At 42.7% G+C, this 16299-nt stretch overlaps 3 protein-coding genes across 8 annotated transcripts; 1 reads left to right on the top strand and 2 right to left on the bottom strand.

The window, feature by feature from the left end:
• Position 1: 1 nt before the first annotated feature.
• On the bottom strand, positions 2 to 8419 carry LOC132260629 (WD repeat-containing protein 26 homolog). 6 transcript variants are annotated; one of them, XM_059758885.1, is made up of 7 exons: positions 6873 to 7787; positions 4969 to 5324; positions 4205 to 4900; positions 3888 to 4144; positions 3556 to 3772; positions 3308 to 3485; positions 2 to 3111 (listed from the first exon to the last, which is right to left on the bottom strand). In XM_059758885.1, exons 1-7 carry the CDS (start codon positions 6955 to 6957, stop codon positions 3059 to 3061), a joined length of 1842 nt encoding a protein of 613 aa, XP_059614868.1. In that variant the 5' UTR covers positions 6958 to 7787; the 3' UTR covers positions 2 to 3058. The 6 variants fall into 6 exon arrangements, with proteins under 6 accessions (XP_059614868.1, XP_059614895.1, XP_059614905.1 ...); XM_059758912.1 differs by having other exon boundaries at positions 4205 to 4885; XM_059758922.1 differs by lacking the exon at positions 6873 to 7787 and adding an exon at positions 7908 to 8419 and having other exon boundaries at positions 3888 to 4885.
• Positions 8420 to 8694: 275 nt separating this feature from the next.
• Positions 8695 to 10694, top strand: LOC132260196 (protein-S-isoprenylcysteine O-methyltransferase). The gene is made up of 5 exons (XM_059758209.1): positions 8695 to 9281; positions 9340 to 9601; positions 9670 to 9779; positions 9836 to 9943; positions 10490 to 10694. The coding sequence occupies exons 1-5, from the start codon at positions 9084 to 9086 to the stop codon at positions 10685 to 10687; spliced, it is 876 nt and encodes a 291-aa protein (XP_059614192.1). The 5' UTR covers positions 8695 to 9083; the 3' UTR covers positions 10688 to 10694.
• A 258-nt stretch (positions 10695 to 10952) lies between these two features.
• On the bottom strand, positions 10953 to 15642 carry LOC132260275 (coiled-coil domain-containing protein 63). The gene is made up of 7 exons (XM_059758332.1): positions 15412 to 15642; positions 15169 to 15330; positions 13041 to 13498; positions 12626 to 12983; positions 11694 to 11844; positions 11357 to 11448; positions 10953 to 11269 (listed from the first exon to the last, which is right to left on the bottom strand). The coding sequence occupies exons 2-7, from the start codon at positions 15262 to 15264 to the stop codon at positions 10961 to 10963; spliced, it is 1464 nt and encodes a 487-aa protein (XP_059614315.1). The 5' UTR covers positions 15265 to 15330; positions 15412 to 15642; the 3' UTR covers positions 10953 to 10960.
• Between the last annotated feature and the right edge of the window lie 657 nt (positions 15643 to 16299).

The raw sequence follows: 16299 nt of genomic DNA, 5'->3' as shown, positions 1-16299 counted from the left end.
CTTACTTTTATATATAGAGCTTTCAATAAAGTGTTTTTTTTTTCATACTTGTGTATCATTTTTGTCATCAAATTTATAGTTTAGCAATAAATTATGTCGATTATTCACCGTGTTTTCTTACTCTCTCTCTCTCTCGCTCGTCTACCAAATCTAATCACTCGTAAATCCCCGCACTAAAAACGACTCTTCTGTTTGATATAAAATTCTCTTTCTCATCATTGTGGTAAAATCAATATAGAGTAGTTTTTTCTCTGCCAAATAATCTCACATTCTCACAATGTCGATTCATCAAAATCACTCTTCAGATGGAAATTCTTCACTGGATTTCCCGAGAAAACCTTCAAAGTCCCGATGCGAATATTTTACTGTATAAGTCAAACTGGCAAAAAGTTGTTTATCAAGGTGAGAATTATAAATATTGCACGAAAGTGTTGAGAAATGGCAAAAAAAGCCAGTGAAGAATTTCCCTCTCATCACGCAACTTCTCTTCACAGCAGCACAAAGCAAAAGATTGTGGAGAAAATGTGCATTTTCTCATCAGGTTCGTTTTATCATTTTTGTTACTAAATAACACATGAACAATGTTAGCGATATTAATCGAAAGAATATTCCCTTAAAATCTCCTTAGTTTTACTTCTTCCATCGCATTTAAAGAGGTTCTTTTGTAGTCACATTTTTTTGTGTCTTTTCACATTTAGAATTCTTCCATAGAGAATTAGAGAACCAAAAACATCATGAAAATGTAGTTTTCAGGTATTTTTCGTAAAGAATTCCTTCATTTCTGAGGTGTAAATGGAAAGGTAAGAAACCGCACAATTCCAAATTTAAATTTCTATGTTCGTTGTCGAAGATAATAAGCATCAAAGTATGCAAATAAAAGCATTATAAGGCGAGACAATCTGACTGACAATCAATAAATCTATGATTTGAATTGACGTTTTCACTTTTCTCGTAAAATTTTTGTGAATCCTTTGCATAATTTCGGCAAATTATTCTTTATAAATGACTATGAAAAATGTATTTAGAATATTCTTGGGAATAAAATAATGGCAACAGTCTAAATTAAGCCTTTCCCTATAAAACTCATATTTGCATTCCATGATAAGATATTCAGAATTTGAGATTATTAATCTGAAAATTCACAAAATTCCTCTTATCCTCAGAATATATGAAGAAATCCTCTTAGAACATTAATTATTGTGTGCTTTTTGTCTTTCAGCATTCTTCTCTTCTCTTCTCTTAAAATTAAGAGCCTACATTTGTGACTAAAGATTTCGAGAAAAAGCATCTTTTTGTCCACTTCTAATTTCCTATTTCTTCGTCTATTATTGCGCAACTTCTATCGAACTTATGTTTCTGTTTTCTGGTCTTGTTTCTTGTTTTCACGGTATAAAAAATTCTATTACTTTTTTTGCTTTTTGATTAAGAGGATATCGTTTATTCATCATAAATTTACACCTGAAACTCTTTTCTGAACAACAACAGTTTTCCTTCCATTTTGGTTCTTCACGCCATTTTTTTTCTTCATGTTATCTTTTATAAATTGATTAATTTTGTCGTGTTTCAGTCTCTTGATAATAATATTTTAACTGCATTTTACTCTTTTCACAAGGTATAAAAAAGAAGTTGAAACAAATTAAAATTCACATGAAAATGTACTTTTATTCACTTCGATTCTAAAATATGTTACTCTCTCTCTCCTCACTTCAATTATTATAATATTATTTACTTTATATAAATAACACACGACACTTAAAGTATTTAGGTTTTTCCTCCTCTTTATTTAAATCATAGTAAAAAAAAAAGAAAGATCCTTTCACATTTAGACACTTGCTTTACTGAGACGCAAAAAGGGGGACAAAGATCAAATCAAAAGTGGGCTCCAATGCAATTTTTCATTCAACAAGATATTCTTCAAGGCAACAATAAAATATTCTCTTATTCTTCATTCCTTTCAAAATGCAAAACTTGTCACTATTCCTAATCTCTGTTTCTTAATAAATATTACCTTTCAACAACATATTCTTCATTTCTATTTCATTAGTTTACCACAAAAGGGCTTGTCCTTATCTATTTCCATCTCTCTCTCTCTCTTCATCTGCAGCAGTTTTCTTCGTTCTTTTCTATTGCAAGTTTCAATTTAATGTAAGTTTCCGAAATTATAGTTAAATTTACAGACACTTCCTCGATTAGTTAATGATTCTTATTATCATTGTCCATATCTAATGAATTTACACAGTTTTATTCTTTCTTTTTATGGATGAATGTGGATGATGAATGGTTGTGGATGGTCTCAATCTACTGAAATTAAAAGAAAAACACGAGATGAAAAATGTTTATCTCTTCCTCTCTCTCCTTATTCTCTATATTATTGTAATTTTACAAAAAGCTCTTCTGCTCATCGCAAAAAAAGTCTCCCTTTCAGTGAGAAAACACACAAAAAAAATTACACATTGGAGCGCACTTTAGTTAATTACAGCGTGAAATTAATACAACAAAAATCCTCGTTACTAAAAATAAATATAAATTAACATTGTGAAACATCTCTTCAGGTGAGTGTGTTTTTTTCCCCAGCGCGCGCACTAAAAGGCTCACAATTTCACGAAAATTGTGTCTCATCGCCTTTCTTAATGCGCTCAGGAACAACTTGGGCGGCACAGAAAAACATAATTCTTATCTTAAAAAAGAGACATTAGAAAAAAAATTCGTCACATTTCTCACTTTTTCATTCTTTCTCTCATTCTTTAGCATTCTCTTAAATTTTGTCAACACGATAAACTCTATTCTCTGTATTTTTTTTTTACTTGTTATTCTCATAATAGAGAAAGGAAATTTCTATATATTCAGCTTTTATACACATTTTCGAAGAAAATTTACCATTATTTCCCTTACATTTTCTCACTATAACATTTGTATTTTCATTTTTCATACTATTTTACCTCTAATTATCTCTTTAATTTACAATTTTATTTTCCTTTTTTTGTTTCAGAATGCAATTGACAAACAATCCTAAGAAGAGAACAAAACATCTCTCGAACATCAAGAGCGCACGCAACTTTTACGTTGTCATACAGGAAGATGAAGATGACGTTGAGGAGCAATCATCACTCTCTGCCGAATGCAGATTGATTGATTTTCTCTTTGTCATTCTTGTTAGTAAAATTTCATTTGGAAAATCATAAGCCAAAAGTTAAAACAAAAGGATTGGAAATTGCAGTGAAGTGCAAAATGCTTGTAACAATTATTTTGGGAAATCAGGGAGTGCAAGATAGAAATCATACATCAAGAGGACACATTGAGCAATTACCTGAATTTGTCGCGTGCTGAGGAACAGTTTTGGGTCCCCAGAGTCTCACAGTGCCGTCGTCGGACGCCGAGGCGAGGAGGGCCGGATAGACGGGATTCCAGGAGACACAGTTGACCGTTCTCGTGTGTCCAACGAGTCTGGCCAGCGGTTCCTCACGCTTTATATGCCAAATGTACACCTGAAATGCGCACAAAAGACTCTCATTGAGACATTCTCTTATCTACACATCAACTGCAAATGTCACTCACTTTATTGTCCTCACTTCCACTCGCGACAAAACTCTCGTGAATACCGCCAAAGGTGGAGTAAATCGTGTAATTGCCCTGCGTCACGCCCTGGAATCTCCGCACCAAGCAGCGATCCTGTAAATCCCACAAATGCAGTCCTTGCTGTGAGATGTTCAGCAGCGCTAGACGCTCTGAGGCGTTGACGGAGAACGTCATAATTGCATGTTGCTCCTGAACACTGCAACAATTCAATAAAAGAAAGTTTTAGACCGAATCTTGGGTCAATTCTTCAACAAACGGAATGCATTGAGTCCCTTTGGTCAAACCAATTAAAACAGCGATAAAAGACTTACATAGTCTGATCGCCGCGTGGAGTATCGAATGCATAAGATCTGATGCGATGGTGAGTGTCGGCTGCCAATACTGTCCTATTGTCTGACTTGAAATACAGCCCATTGACACGAACGCCATCCCACGTGTCGTGAATGGTTCCATCGATGTCACAAAGATAGAATTGACCACGCACGCCTCCAGTCACGAAGCGTGATCCATCCTGACTGAAGGCTGCGCAAGTTAAACTATCTTCCGGCGAGTGAGACATTTTCGTTTGCTGCAAAGAAAGAGAATAAGAAAAAGGAAAATCCCCAACATTGCCACTCATTCTTCTCACTTTTTCCTCTTCAATGTTCCAGATCCACAGGTCGGGACAGTCTTCAGGACCGCCGACAATGAGATGCTTGGAGTCTGGATGCCATGCGATGAAGCTCACGCCGTACGTGTGTCCATCAAGCGTGCGGCGTTGCTTCACGCACATCGCCTTGGGATCCACATCCCATATGATCACCGACGTGTCCTTGGAGCCAGTGGCCAATTTCAGGCCATCCGGCGAGAATTTGCAGTACCACACCTCGTCGCAGTGCTCATTCAGCACCTGCAGCGGCTGCATCGGGAACTCCTCTTGCGAGCAACAGTGATCCACGAGCAGAGACACATTGTCAATGTTTGTCTCCCACGCCATGTCGTGGCAGGTGCACCGCTCAGTTTGCATCTCCACGGCCTGGCTGAGGAGCGAGCGCAGACGCCGCGGTGGCAACATCACGGTCGGTGGGAGGAAGTTCTGCAGCCGGTCCATCAGCTTGTTGCGCGACTTGACACCCTTGCCCTCCCACGACGCCCTCTGGTACAGCTCCTCGTTGTTGGCGCACATCATATACGACGAGAGCTGATGGACGCGCGGCGTGTTGTGCTGCAGCGGCGTCAGCTCGTTCCTTAGCACATGCAGAGCGTCCAGCGGACGGCCCTCCTCGAGAAACTCCAGGTATTTCTGCTCGAGCAGGAGAAAACGCATCTCCTGGAACACAGAAAACTGCACAATGAACTTCATTGAAACATCATCTGGACTTGTGCACCAAACCCACAACAACAGCAACTCACCCCAATACTATTGTGCTTCCCATCGATCAGCGGATGCAACTCCTGCAGATCGTGATCCGCCTTCACCCAGTCGCCAGACAGCACGTGCGCGCGGAACTTTATCGCCGACGGATGCTCCAGGCAGCACCCGGACTCCTCCATCAGCAACTCGGCACTCCTCTCGAGGCCCACAATCTTCAGGTGCTGCCCAATGAGGCGCACAATGTCACGCTCCGTCTGATCCAGATGAATTGTCCGCGGGCCACCGTTCGCATAGCCACACTTGTCCTCGCCCTCCGTCGCGTTCCCATTCGCATGGACATCCTGCTGCATGTCTGCTGAGCTGTTGTGCGAGGAGCCAGCCGCCGAGCCGTTCGCTGTGAGACACACAAAAAGACACACGATAACATCAGTGAGTCACAGAAAGAGTTTGCACAGTCATTAGGAGAGTCACACACTCTCTCTCGCTCTCTCTCTCTCTCTCTTTGTTCTATAACCAGCCAAAAGACGGGGGAAAATAGAAGAAAAACGTCTGAGCAGCGGAGAATGTGAGAATATGCGGTCAAGGCGAAAGCAATTGCAGGACAATTTGAGCATGGAAATGTGAGCAGAACTCCTTAAATTCTCAAGGAATTTCATCACAGCCAATGCGAGACAAAATTAAATCAAATCCTCCTGCAACTCAGCATACAAAAGGAACTTTCTTCTCTCTTTCTTTCTCAATCCAGATCTCAAGACTTATTTTATGCAAATTCAATAACTTTCTCAATTTTCTCAAATTCAAGAACGTGTTTCCATAACTCTTATTCATTCAATTATCTCCTCAAAGAGTCTCTCTCTCTCTCTTTCTCTATCTTAATTTAAGAAGTGGACAATAGAAAAGACCCTTTTCGCATTGCACGTGCTTCAACGATACAAAGAAACCTTGTCTATACAAAAGAATTCCCGTCACTTTATGTGTCTTTTGATGAAGATGACATTACAAGATCATTGTGTTGCATTTTCTCTTCAGCGCCACAGACACAGTGCAAATAAATGGAAGACAATGACTTCCAGAAGAAAATATATCTGATAAAAGCCATTTATAATTTTATGCAGTGAACTTAATAAATATAGAACACATCAAATGATTTCAAATAGAAGAAAAGTCTTTAATTTTTCACATCAATTTGAATGTAATTTCAAGATTTAACTCATTAAAGTCTAATAAGAAGATCATTGAGCTTTTTGCTCAAACATTTAGTTGACCACACTTCAACTTGTCATAAAGGAAACACGAAAAAATGTATTATTGTCACTTCATTCCAAATAACCTTTCAAATAAGAGGCAAAAAAGCAGTTCAAACACCGATAAATATCGCAGCGAGTCTCGTAATACGCCAAAAATACTCTCCCTAACAAAGATAGCCACAGAATTTGACTGGCATTTTCTTATCTCGCTGGAGAATAAAATAGTCATGATCAGAGTGAAATTCATTGCGCGTATCGCGGAAATCTGAGAAAAATATGTGAGCTTCTCTCCGGATCTCTGCAACATGCACACAGGCTGACTTATCAGCCAGCTGATAAGCGGCCCGACGAAAACAACTCTTGTGTGCGCTAATCTCCAACCATCACGATTCCTGCCCACCGAGAGAGAAAGAAGTCAACTTTGTGGGCAAACATCACAAGATTTTATATAATGGAAGAGAATGTGTGGGCCATTGTCCCGAAGCACTGGGAATTTCCAATTGATTTCATACACACACTGTTAATTGACTTTACGAGAGCAAACTCTGGATGCTGTGGCGAGTGTGGGATTTCGGCTGGTCTGGCCACAGAAACAGAGCGCGCAAGGGAAGAAAACGTCAAGTTGAATTGGCGAGACGGAAAGGAGAGAAAAACAAGGCGAGAAAATGAGAGAAAACACAGGGTGATTGACTCACCAGCTCCCCGAGACATTGTGATTTCATGAGCACAAGACATTCGCTCCCCCTCGTCCCGATCAATTGTCTGCCCAGCCATTCCCATCCTGCCGCCCTTCGTCCTCCCGCGAGAGCCCCAGACGCGCGAGTGGCGGTGAAACTTTTACGCCACGGGAAGAGCCCTTCTCTGCACTCGATTTCTCACACTCTTGCGTGGCACAGAAAGCCAATGAGATTTCACGTCTCTTCAGCAAAATTTATACTTCAACTTTGACTCGCTAATCTCAAATTGAGACACTTTTTTCGCCTTCCGATCCGTTCTCACTGAGCAGCTGAGTGTCTTTGTTTACATTTTTTGCTCTCCTCTCGCCTCTGCTCCCAATTCACCTCCCCTCCGTCGCTCTCCGTTGCCTCAAACTCCGCTTTTCAACATTTATACTTCACTCTCCAATTTCCACTATGATTTTATTGTCTTCGTTGCTCAGCCATTCAATTTTATATGGCCAGAAGAAAAGTAACACTGCTTTTCATTCTCTCTCTCTCTCGCGCCACTCTCCCTCTCTCTGTCGCTCTCTGGCCACTTTGAAGGGTTTCTCACGGGAGCTTTTCGACGATGAGTATTTGCGAAGGGAAAAACACACAAAGAGACGAGAAATCTCACACAAAAGACGATGCCTTCGCAGCCTCTGGATGGGATTCCGTCCACAGCTGACCAGAGACTGAATCGCAGCGCGATGTGAGAGCCTCTCTGGCCACGATTCACTGGACTTTGTTCGCGCACTTGAAAGTCGCCTTGGAGCGAGTGAGACACAAAGGAGACAGAGAAAAGCACACATTCTGCAGTCATTTATGGTGTTTTCCCCACAGTGAAACTGCAGGGCGATAAATGTGTGCCCTTGCCACGGGGCAAATGGGCCTGGCACCCGAATCGACAAATCCCACAGACACCCAAAAGCCCCGCAGGTGCCTCAGGGCAGAAAGCGCATTGCGATGGCAAAGATAGGGCAGTTCCGGACAAGTGGACACGACGCAGGGCGCTCTCTGGCGGACACTCACCCGTAGCTAAGTCCTGTTGCATGGTTGCAGCGCTGCCTGCAGCCTCGATTCGCCTGTCCCCGAAGATCGCCTTGGTGCTGCTTGTCTGATCCTCTACAATGGCCGACTTGCGTTTACGCTTACGCGGTGGCCCCTCACTGATGCCCGTGTCGCAATCAATTTTGAGACAATTTCCTTGGCACGACAATTACAATTCAATACTCTTTTCTCTCTTCAACTCGTCCTCTCTCACTCTCTCTCTCTCTTCTTGCACTTGTCGTCCAAATGGAGACGATCCCACTGTTCCCGAGGTGCGCCTTCCCAAATCCACTCACGCCCGTTTTCACGCTCGCCCACGCACGCACACGGCCAATTCCAGCACAATGTCCACACACTTTGCCTCCACCACGCCGTGGCAAGTGTTTAAGCACGGGCAAACATGATTTTCGGGAGAGAAAACACCACACGAATATTATGTAAAAATAATTGCAGCAACCATCTTAAAATATTATTTTGACACATAACAGATGTAGCCACGCAGCGAAGTTAGCTGCACATCACGCCACAAAGCACTTCAAGCGTGCAGAACACCAATTACAATTGAGGGGTTTCAGTGGAAATTTTCCTCTATTTTGCTCACTAGAACAATCTTATAGCACACTGATAAACATTGAAACGCGTAATTTACCTATTTTCAGTCTGAAGACTTGGGAAGAGTGCTGAAAAACGTATATTTCCGACGAAAAATATATGGAATTTCATCAAAACAAGGAGAGTACCGCCATCTGTTGAGAATTTCATTGATGTTTCTCACTCTCCCGACTTGCTGCATCCAACATTTATTTCTACTCTTCATAGCACAAAAGTGGTACAAATATAGGAATTAAGGTCAAAACATAAGCCCAAATATTACTAATTCTTCGTTTTCAATTTTCTTGGACATCTGAAAACGAGCATAAATCATATTTACCCTATTTACCTCATAATTTGATCACATTTTCCGACAAACGCTCGTCTTGTTTCCGCTCAGGACAACAGAGTCTTTGAGACTACAGTCGTCAGTGGCAAGTGTCAACTGACTTTCAGCCGGGATATTGTTATTATTTTCCTCTGGAGAAGCAAATTCGGGCTGCGGCCCTGATGGGACCTCAATTTTCCTGGAATTTCCCGATTCATCACCTGTGATCCGGCCAGAAGATGTTAGTGCACGAGGGCAGAGTGTGTCTGGTGAACTTTTTGGTGCCAGTTGCTGTGATTTTCGCCGTCGCCATACCGGAATTCCGCTTCGAATACACACCGGACAATTGGATGGTGATCTTCTGGAGCCCGCTGCTGCTCTACATCATCATCAACTTCATCATCCGCTTCTACTACACAGAATCCAGCGACTACCAAGTGAGAATTGCGCGATGCGACTGAATTCGCTTCAATTTCACGGGTGTTTGACTTGCAGATTGCTGTCCGGGCGTGTTTCTTGGGCTACGTCTTCTCGATGGGGGTGTTCATCTTCTTCCTGGCCCCCGAGCACATCCGCACCTTCGGCCTGTACGCCGCCATCATGGGCACTTTCCACTGGACGGAGTACCTGGGAATCGCAGTGTCCAACCCAAAGACTCTCTCGCCGGATTCCTTCGTTCTGAATCACTCGACGCATTATCTCGTGGCTGCAGCCTCGAGTTGGGTGGAATTCTTCCTGGAATCCTACTTCATACCTGGTAAACATCCCCAGCAATCGATTGTCCTCAAAGTGGAGCATTTATATTGATTACTTTCCTCCTTTCAGACATGAAAACTTGGCGTACATTTTGGATTATTGGTTTCCTGATGTGCTTCTTGGGAGATTTCCTGCGGAAAATCGCTATGATTACAGCTCACACAAACTTCACGCACATTGTAAGACTCTCTGGAATGCCTAATGAACAGTTCAGTAATCCTGTCGCCCTTTTCAGGTGCAATTCGTGAGGGATGAAGAGCACAAATTGGTCACAAACGGAGTCTACGGTTGGATGCGGCATCCTTCTTACGTCGGATGGTTCTGGTGGTCAATCGGAACGCAGGTGAGACGCGCCAGGAAATAGACCACGAATATCTAATCCCACAGCGATCGAATCTTGCCAGACAATCGCACATTTTCCTGCCCAAAACCAACCCATATTTTCTCTTTTCACTGTTTGTTTTCTCAAGCAGAGTCTTGAGAAGTATATCTAATAATTTATTGCATCTAATTGCCTCTGAGCCCAAAAGTAGATCAGCGAATTTATGCGATGATCGAGGAATTTCACTTTCAGCCACTTCAAAAACTGTTTTTTCTATGGAATTTCTAACATTATACTTTTCATCTCTGCGCCGGACATTTGAGAATAAATTTTGATTTATCACTCTGCACCATGCAAACGGTAATTGATAATTTCACAAATTTTGCCACAGTTTTCACGGGCATTTAGACGCAGAGGATCTTTGTTGGCAGAGATGATAATTTTATGTCTTTGCGATTTCATTGTATCGCCAAAGAGCTGAACTATCGTTATTAGTTTTTAATGCAGCATATGATAATGTCACTTTGGGAGAGTTGGAAATCTCATTTTTATCCATTTCCATTGCAGATTGTTCTGGTGAATCCACTGTGCATCATTTTGTACGCAATAATCAGCTGGATGTTCTTCCGGGATCGCGTCTTCGTGGAGGAAATCACGCTGCACAATTTCTTCGGTGAGGACTACGTGGAGTACCAGAAGAGAGTGGGCACGGGATTGCCTCTCATCCGTGGCTACCACCAGGGAATGCCAGTGACGCCTCACTAGCACGCCGTAGGCGCGATCGCGAAAGGATCACAGCGCGTGATCGCCGACATGAGCAAGCTGCGATTCTAGTCAATTGCAGCGGAGCATTTTACAAGAAAAAGTCTTCAAGAAGTCAACCGTAGACTGCGCAACAAATGCCCTTAACCATGCTAGTGAAAGTGTTTCCTCTGCAGGACAGTCTTTAGGCTTAGAGATCATGTTTTTTCACTCACTGATTTTTGTACATACGCCCAAAATTGAGTTAACAATAGAGTCGTTTTTGTCACATGCGACTCACTTTTGCTGTCCTCGATGGCCCTTTGCCGACTCGCGCACGTTGAATTTGGGAATGCGATCCTTCTTCGCGAGAATCTTCGACGGCGGCTCGACGTACGTGATCGTGGCGATCATCTGATTGGTCTTCTTCTCGATGATGCCGAGGAACAGCTGCACATTGGTGATGGTGACGCGCTTGTGAATGCCCAGGAGATTCAGCACTGGTGCATCGTCACACCTGATGAGCCGAAAGATCCTCTCGACGCCCGTGAGGAGTTCATTGAGCTTCTCGTCGCACGTGACTTTTATGTCATTGGCACGATCCGCCTGCCGAAAAGAGAGGCAAAAGAAAAACGGAGAGATTAGAGATTACAGCGATTTGTAATTGCAATTTGTTGGACACTCCAATTAAACCTTCTCGGTCTGTAGCTCCAGCTCTTTTTCCAGCGACTCAATGGTGTCCATTTGAGACTTTTTCTTACTTTCATTGAGTCCCCTCTGCTCTTCTGCAATTCACAATAAAATTTATATATGTTGATGGTAATCAACACATCATATTCTCAATTGTGCGAGATATTTCTTCCCTCCACCGAAAAGGAGAGACACACACTCGTGATGATTTGGTAAACAATTCAGTGAGTGTCTCTCATTTTCCACCACGCTGACCTCCTCTCGTCTTCTCATATCGATTCTCAAGCGTGTCGCATCAATTTCACTCTCTCTGCACTGAGATTGTTCTCAAGCAACTCACCAATGCTGTCTTGCAGACGCTGGACACTCTCATTCAGCGTTTCCACTTCGTGGCTCAGTTCATTAACGTAGTTGAATAAGGCAAAATTCTCCTCCTCCTGCTTCACAAACTGAGAGGCCAATTTGTCGATGTCTTCCTCGGTTGAGAAGGCCTGAAGTGTGGGAGAAAGTGTCCAGATTATTCTGAAAGCCAAACTTCTGCACAGAAATGAACATCCTAATTTGCATAAAACCCGATATTCCTCACTGAATGTGACCAGAAATGGAGATGATTATTTTTCAATTTGCCAGTGTTATTAACCCTAAAAGATCCGGGAGTCGCTTTTGTTTAAAAAATGAATAGAGCATCAATTGCCATATATTTTGAATAAATCTTCCATAGCCGAACTCTTCGGAAAGGAACCAGTTTCTCATCTTCCCACAACATTGGATAACAAAGAATTTTCTTCTGGCCATTTAAAGTTAATTCTAGACTGAAATGCTCCATTGAAAGGCATTGTTCGAAGGAACGATTTATCGATAAACTGTTGTCTTGTCTTTGTATTCACTGCAATATCGCAATTATCGCGTCAATTTTACCACCTGACGCTTATTAAGAGAATTTCTGCTGTAATGCATGAATAAAACCCCACATTTAGAGACACAAGCTCATGTAAATTCTCTTAACACAGAAAAGATCCTGAAGACAATTGAATGCGACTCTTTGCAATTTTTTCACTGGGAAAAACTCTATACGTTCGTGACTAAAAAAGCATGAAATGGAGGTTTATTTTATTGCACTTATAATAGTGAAAAGTGAAAAAATCATATAAATAAACATTCACTCTCAAGCTTCTTTTCTATAATTGCTAAACAATAAATAAACCTCTTCAGTTTCCAATTATCTCGCGGATTCTCTGAATAATTTCCCGCAAGCGATTGATAAAGACTCACCCTGATTCGCTTCAGAATCGTGTTGTACTCCTCGAGCTGGCTCTCCAGCTGCTCTTGCAGCACGCGCTTCTTGTTGGCCTCTCGCATGTCCAGCTCCGTGTTGACCCGATGCTGACCCTTGATGCCCAGAAATTGGTGCAATTTGGCATCATGATCGAGCTTTCGCTGGAGTTCGCGCATCTCCTGGATGTGAGCCATCTTGTCCGCCTGGTTGCGATCCTTCAGCAACTGCAGCTTGTTGCACAGCTCATCGCGCTGATCGTATGCCGCCGTGGACTGGTCAATGAGGTCCATCATGTGCTTCTTTCCCTGGTTCAGCTGCGTCACCATCTTCGCCCACACGTCGTTAAACAGCGCCCTGCAATTCAATCACACTCACGCGCTGCACTGCAACAGGTGACCCACATCCACCCACCTCTCCTGGAGCATGTGATCGATGATCTGTCGCAATTCGGCGTTCTCAGCCATCACAGCTCCCGCTCGCTTGTGCGCCACCTCCAGGCGATTCTCCAGCTTCACCACGTCCTTCTGCATCTTGCAAATCTTCTCGTTGTAGCGATGATCGGTGATTTGATTGCCCCGCAGGCGATCAATCTCCTTCTGCAGCTTCCTGATGTGGCCGTCCAGCTCCCACAGATTGCCCTTCTCCACATCCAACAGTTGCGTGTGGCTCTCGATCTCCGCCTCGAGACGCCTCATCTCCTGCTCCAATTCACTTTCACGCTTCGCATGTGGACCCACGAGAATGCTGTTCAGCTCCTCTTGCAACTGTTCCTGCTCACGACGCAGAATCTCAATTATCTTCTTCTGCTGCCGGGATTTCTTCACACGCTCCTCGTTAAATGTCGCCCGTTCATTTTCCATCACGCGCCGCTGAAAGACAATTTATGCGATCTTCGTGTAATTGTATTCGCGATCATCTCACTTCCCATCGCTCCGCAATAAAATCTCAACATCTCGAGATTTCTCCCAACATCTGCTCGCACTTGGCACGTGTTCACCCTCACGAGCATCTGGGACCAAATGGTGGGTGAAAAAAACAGCCGCAACGGAAAAAAGGTCGGAAATGGAAATCATGAGGATCGCCAAGATTGAGAATCTACTCGGTGAATTACACTCTCCATCTCTATTCAGTAATTCATCCACCCTTGTATTGAATTACCTATTTTCCTTTTTGCCCCCGTTTCATCATCCGGAACGCATGGAAAAGACACACTTTCAAGTGCTCACCGGCTTCCAGTTGTGGCTCAATAAATTCATATCCGGTGACACCCTCGCAATCGTTAGAGATTTTTAATGGGATAGACAGGAAGAGGAAGAAAAGTGTGGAAATTGCATTATGGATTTGTGATCCTCTTTATTCGTGAATCCTTCTCGTCCTGTTCTCAGAATTCCTTCTTTCATATGCATTTCTTATTGCTGTGACTAACACAAAGTGGGCAGAACTTAGAAATGGGCGTGGTAATTGAGGAATCGAGACATGCAATACATTTTGGCATAAAACTGCGATTCAATTTCCATAAGAAGGAAGCTAAAAGCTGAATATAACTCTTCTAAACAACGTCATTCATCCGATCAGCGCTAAAAGTGCCAATTTGCGTTTCAATTTATAATTCATAGCCACATTAGAAAACTCTCTTTCCAACAGAAGAGTATACTTATCAGATTGCTTATCACAAATTGAATAATTATGAAATATTGCAGGGATTAAGCTGGAAAAACACTTTATAATGATAGCGAATAAATTTACCAACGCAAATAAATTTGATTTTTTCCTCAAAACCTTGCAGAAGACAAGGAAAAAAACTACCGGAAATTGTTCAATTTATAGAACATTCTTTATCTCTATTGCATCACACACAAATTCGCACAAAATCGATCTTGGCGATATCGCATGTTCGGCTGTTCCGCAAAAGCGAAAGGAAAGACGAATGAAACCCCTGAGAAATTCGTCTTTAATTAATCTTCTATTGCAGAGCGGCGGTAAAAAGCGCACATTGAAGGCTTTATCATCGGCTGATGACTGCAAAATATATTTTTAATAAATGTCCCAGGCAAAAAAGGCGAAAGATAATGAGCCTCTTGGGTGTGTTTGTGCGGCAAAACAGCGACGAGGAATGTAAATGATGAAGTTTTTATCACGAAAACATGGGGTATTGAAAGGTACATGAAAAGAGACAGGTGTGATAAAGATGTTCGGACCCATTATTCATTATTTTGCGGCAAAAGTGATATTGAAAACAGTCTCAACGATCGCCTCTCACGATATAGGAGAGTCGCGTAAAAATTATTATTTTGAAATAAAAATGAATGTCTCCTCGAATAGGGGAGAGATGGTATATGCGCTCGATGGTTGTGCATTGACAGCCAAAGAAACCCATGTGAGTTCATCTGCAGCTGTTTTCCTAATTATTTCTCTCGTTTTTGTCCAACTTCTTGCCACCCTTCGTCATCTGTGCGTTTCTCCCTGGGCATATTGTCGCGATATCTCAACAATTATCGCTCTACTTGTGTGTCCTCCAGTGAAAACAGCAGTGACCTACCTGCCTTTGCAGCCTCTGCAGCTCCGCCTCGGCCATTTGGTCCATCTCAAAGTCCGCCGATCCGATCGCGGATGATCTCTTTGCTGCACTCGACATTTTATTGCACTGGGAAATTTCCTAAGTGTCCACAATTTTCAATCTTCCTATCGCCATTCGATTTCTCTGTTGAAATAGAGAAAAAACAATAAAACGAATTTTATTTACACACCCTCGTTTCCAGGGTGATTTCTGTTTGGAACTCACTTTGCTCGCCACTTGAGTTTTATCGATGTGAAAGCAGCCCAGCAATTTGTGTATATCCTCATTATTTAATCGATAGTGACGGCTGAAGAACTCTTCCAACTTTTTCGGGGCGAACGTGAGCGCTCGTGTATCTGAAAAGCATAAAGAAATAGTAAAACCTTGTGAATTTGGCTGCCTTCTAATCGAAAAACTTCGAGGGACAGTGCGAGCGAATAATATACACCCTTCCAAAGCCAAAAGACTGGCGAATGTGTCAGCAATATTGTGTCGTGAGTGACCTTCTTAAATCTTTCATTACACGCAAAGTCCTCTCACTCTCAGTGTGGAAGGTTTTCCCACTGGCACTTGTGTCTCCGGGGATTTTTCATGGTGCAGTGGAATTTTCCTAAAATGCGGAAGTGATGCCGCGACTCGTGAAATTGTCTCTTCGGCGTGGGCAGGAAGTGAAGTTGATGGAAGTGAATTTCTTAAATATCTCACCTCTCGGAGGAATCGTGATTGTGTGTCTTTTCTGCGGGCTTTTCCAGCACTTCGCCCAAGAAGAAGTCCAAGAGTCATTGGCACAGGTGTGCTGAGGAGCGTGGGCGGCAACGCGTGGTTAGAAGCGCACAAAAAATAGACCAAGTGTCTGCCCATTTGCTGATTGTCTCCCCGGCAGATCCGGGAATTGTAGAGTGATTGTTTTGGCGCGCGAAAATCATGAGAATTTTCCCATATTTCCTCCCACAGGAGGCCTCTCTCTCTCTCTTCTTCTGCAGTGTGCCAAAAAGTTCTTTGTCGACTTTTACCGTTTTCATTCCGTTGAATTCTCTCTCGATATCATTTTTCATTGGGAGAGCCGAACGCTCCTCACCTCATGGGCCTGTGCTGCTCTCTCTCTGCCTCGTG

Source organism: Phlebotomus argentipes, unplaced genomic scaffold (genome assembly GCF_947086385.1).
Source record: "Phlebotomus argentipes unplaced genomic scaffold, Phlebotomus argentipes genome assembly contig_6, whole genome shotgun sequence".
Taxonomy (NCBI): Eukaryota; Metazoa; Arthropoda; class Insecta; order Diptera; family Psychodidae; genus Phlebotomus; species Phlebotomus argentipes.
Note: the sequence above shows the minus strand (reverse complement) of the source record. Positions and strands in the feature narration are given on the sequence as shown.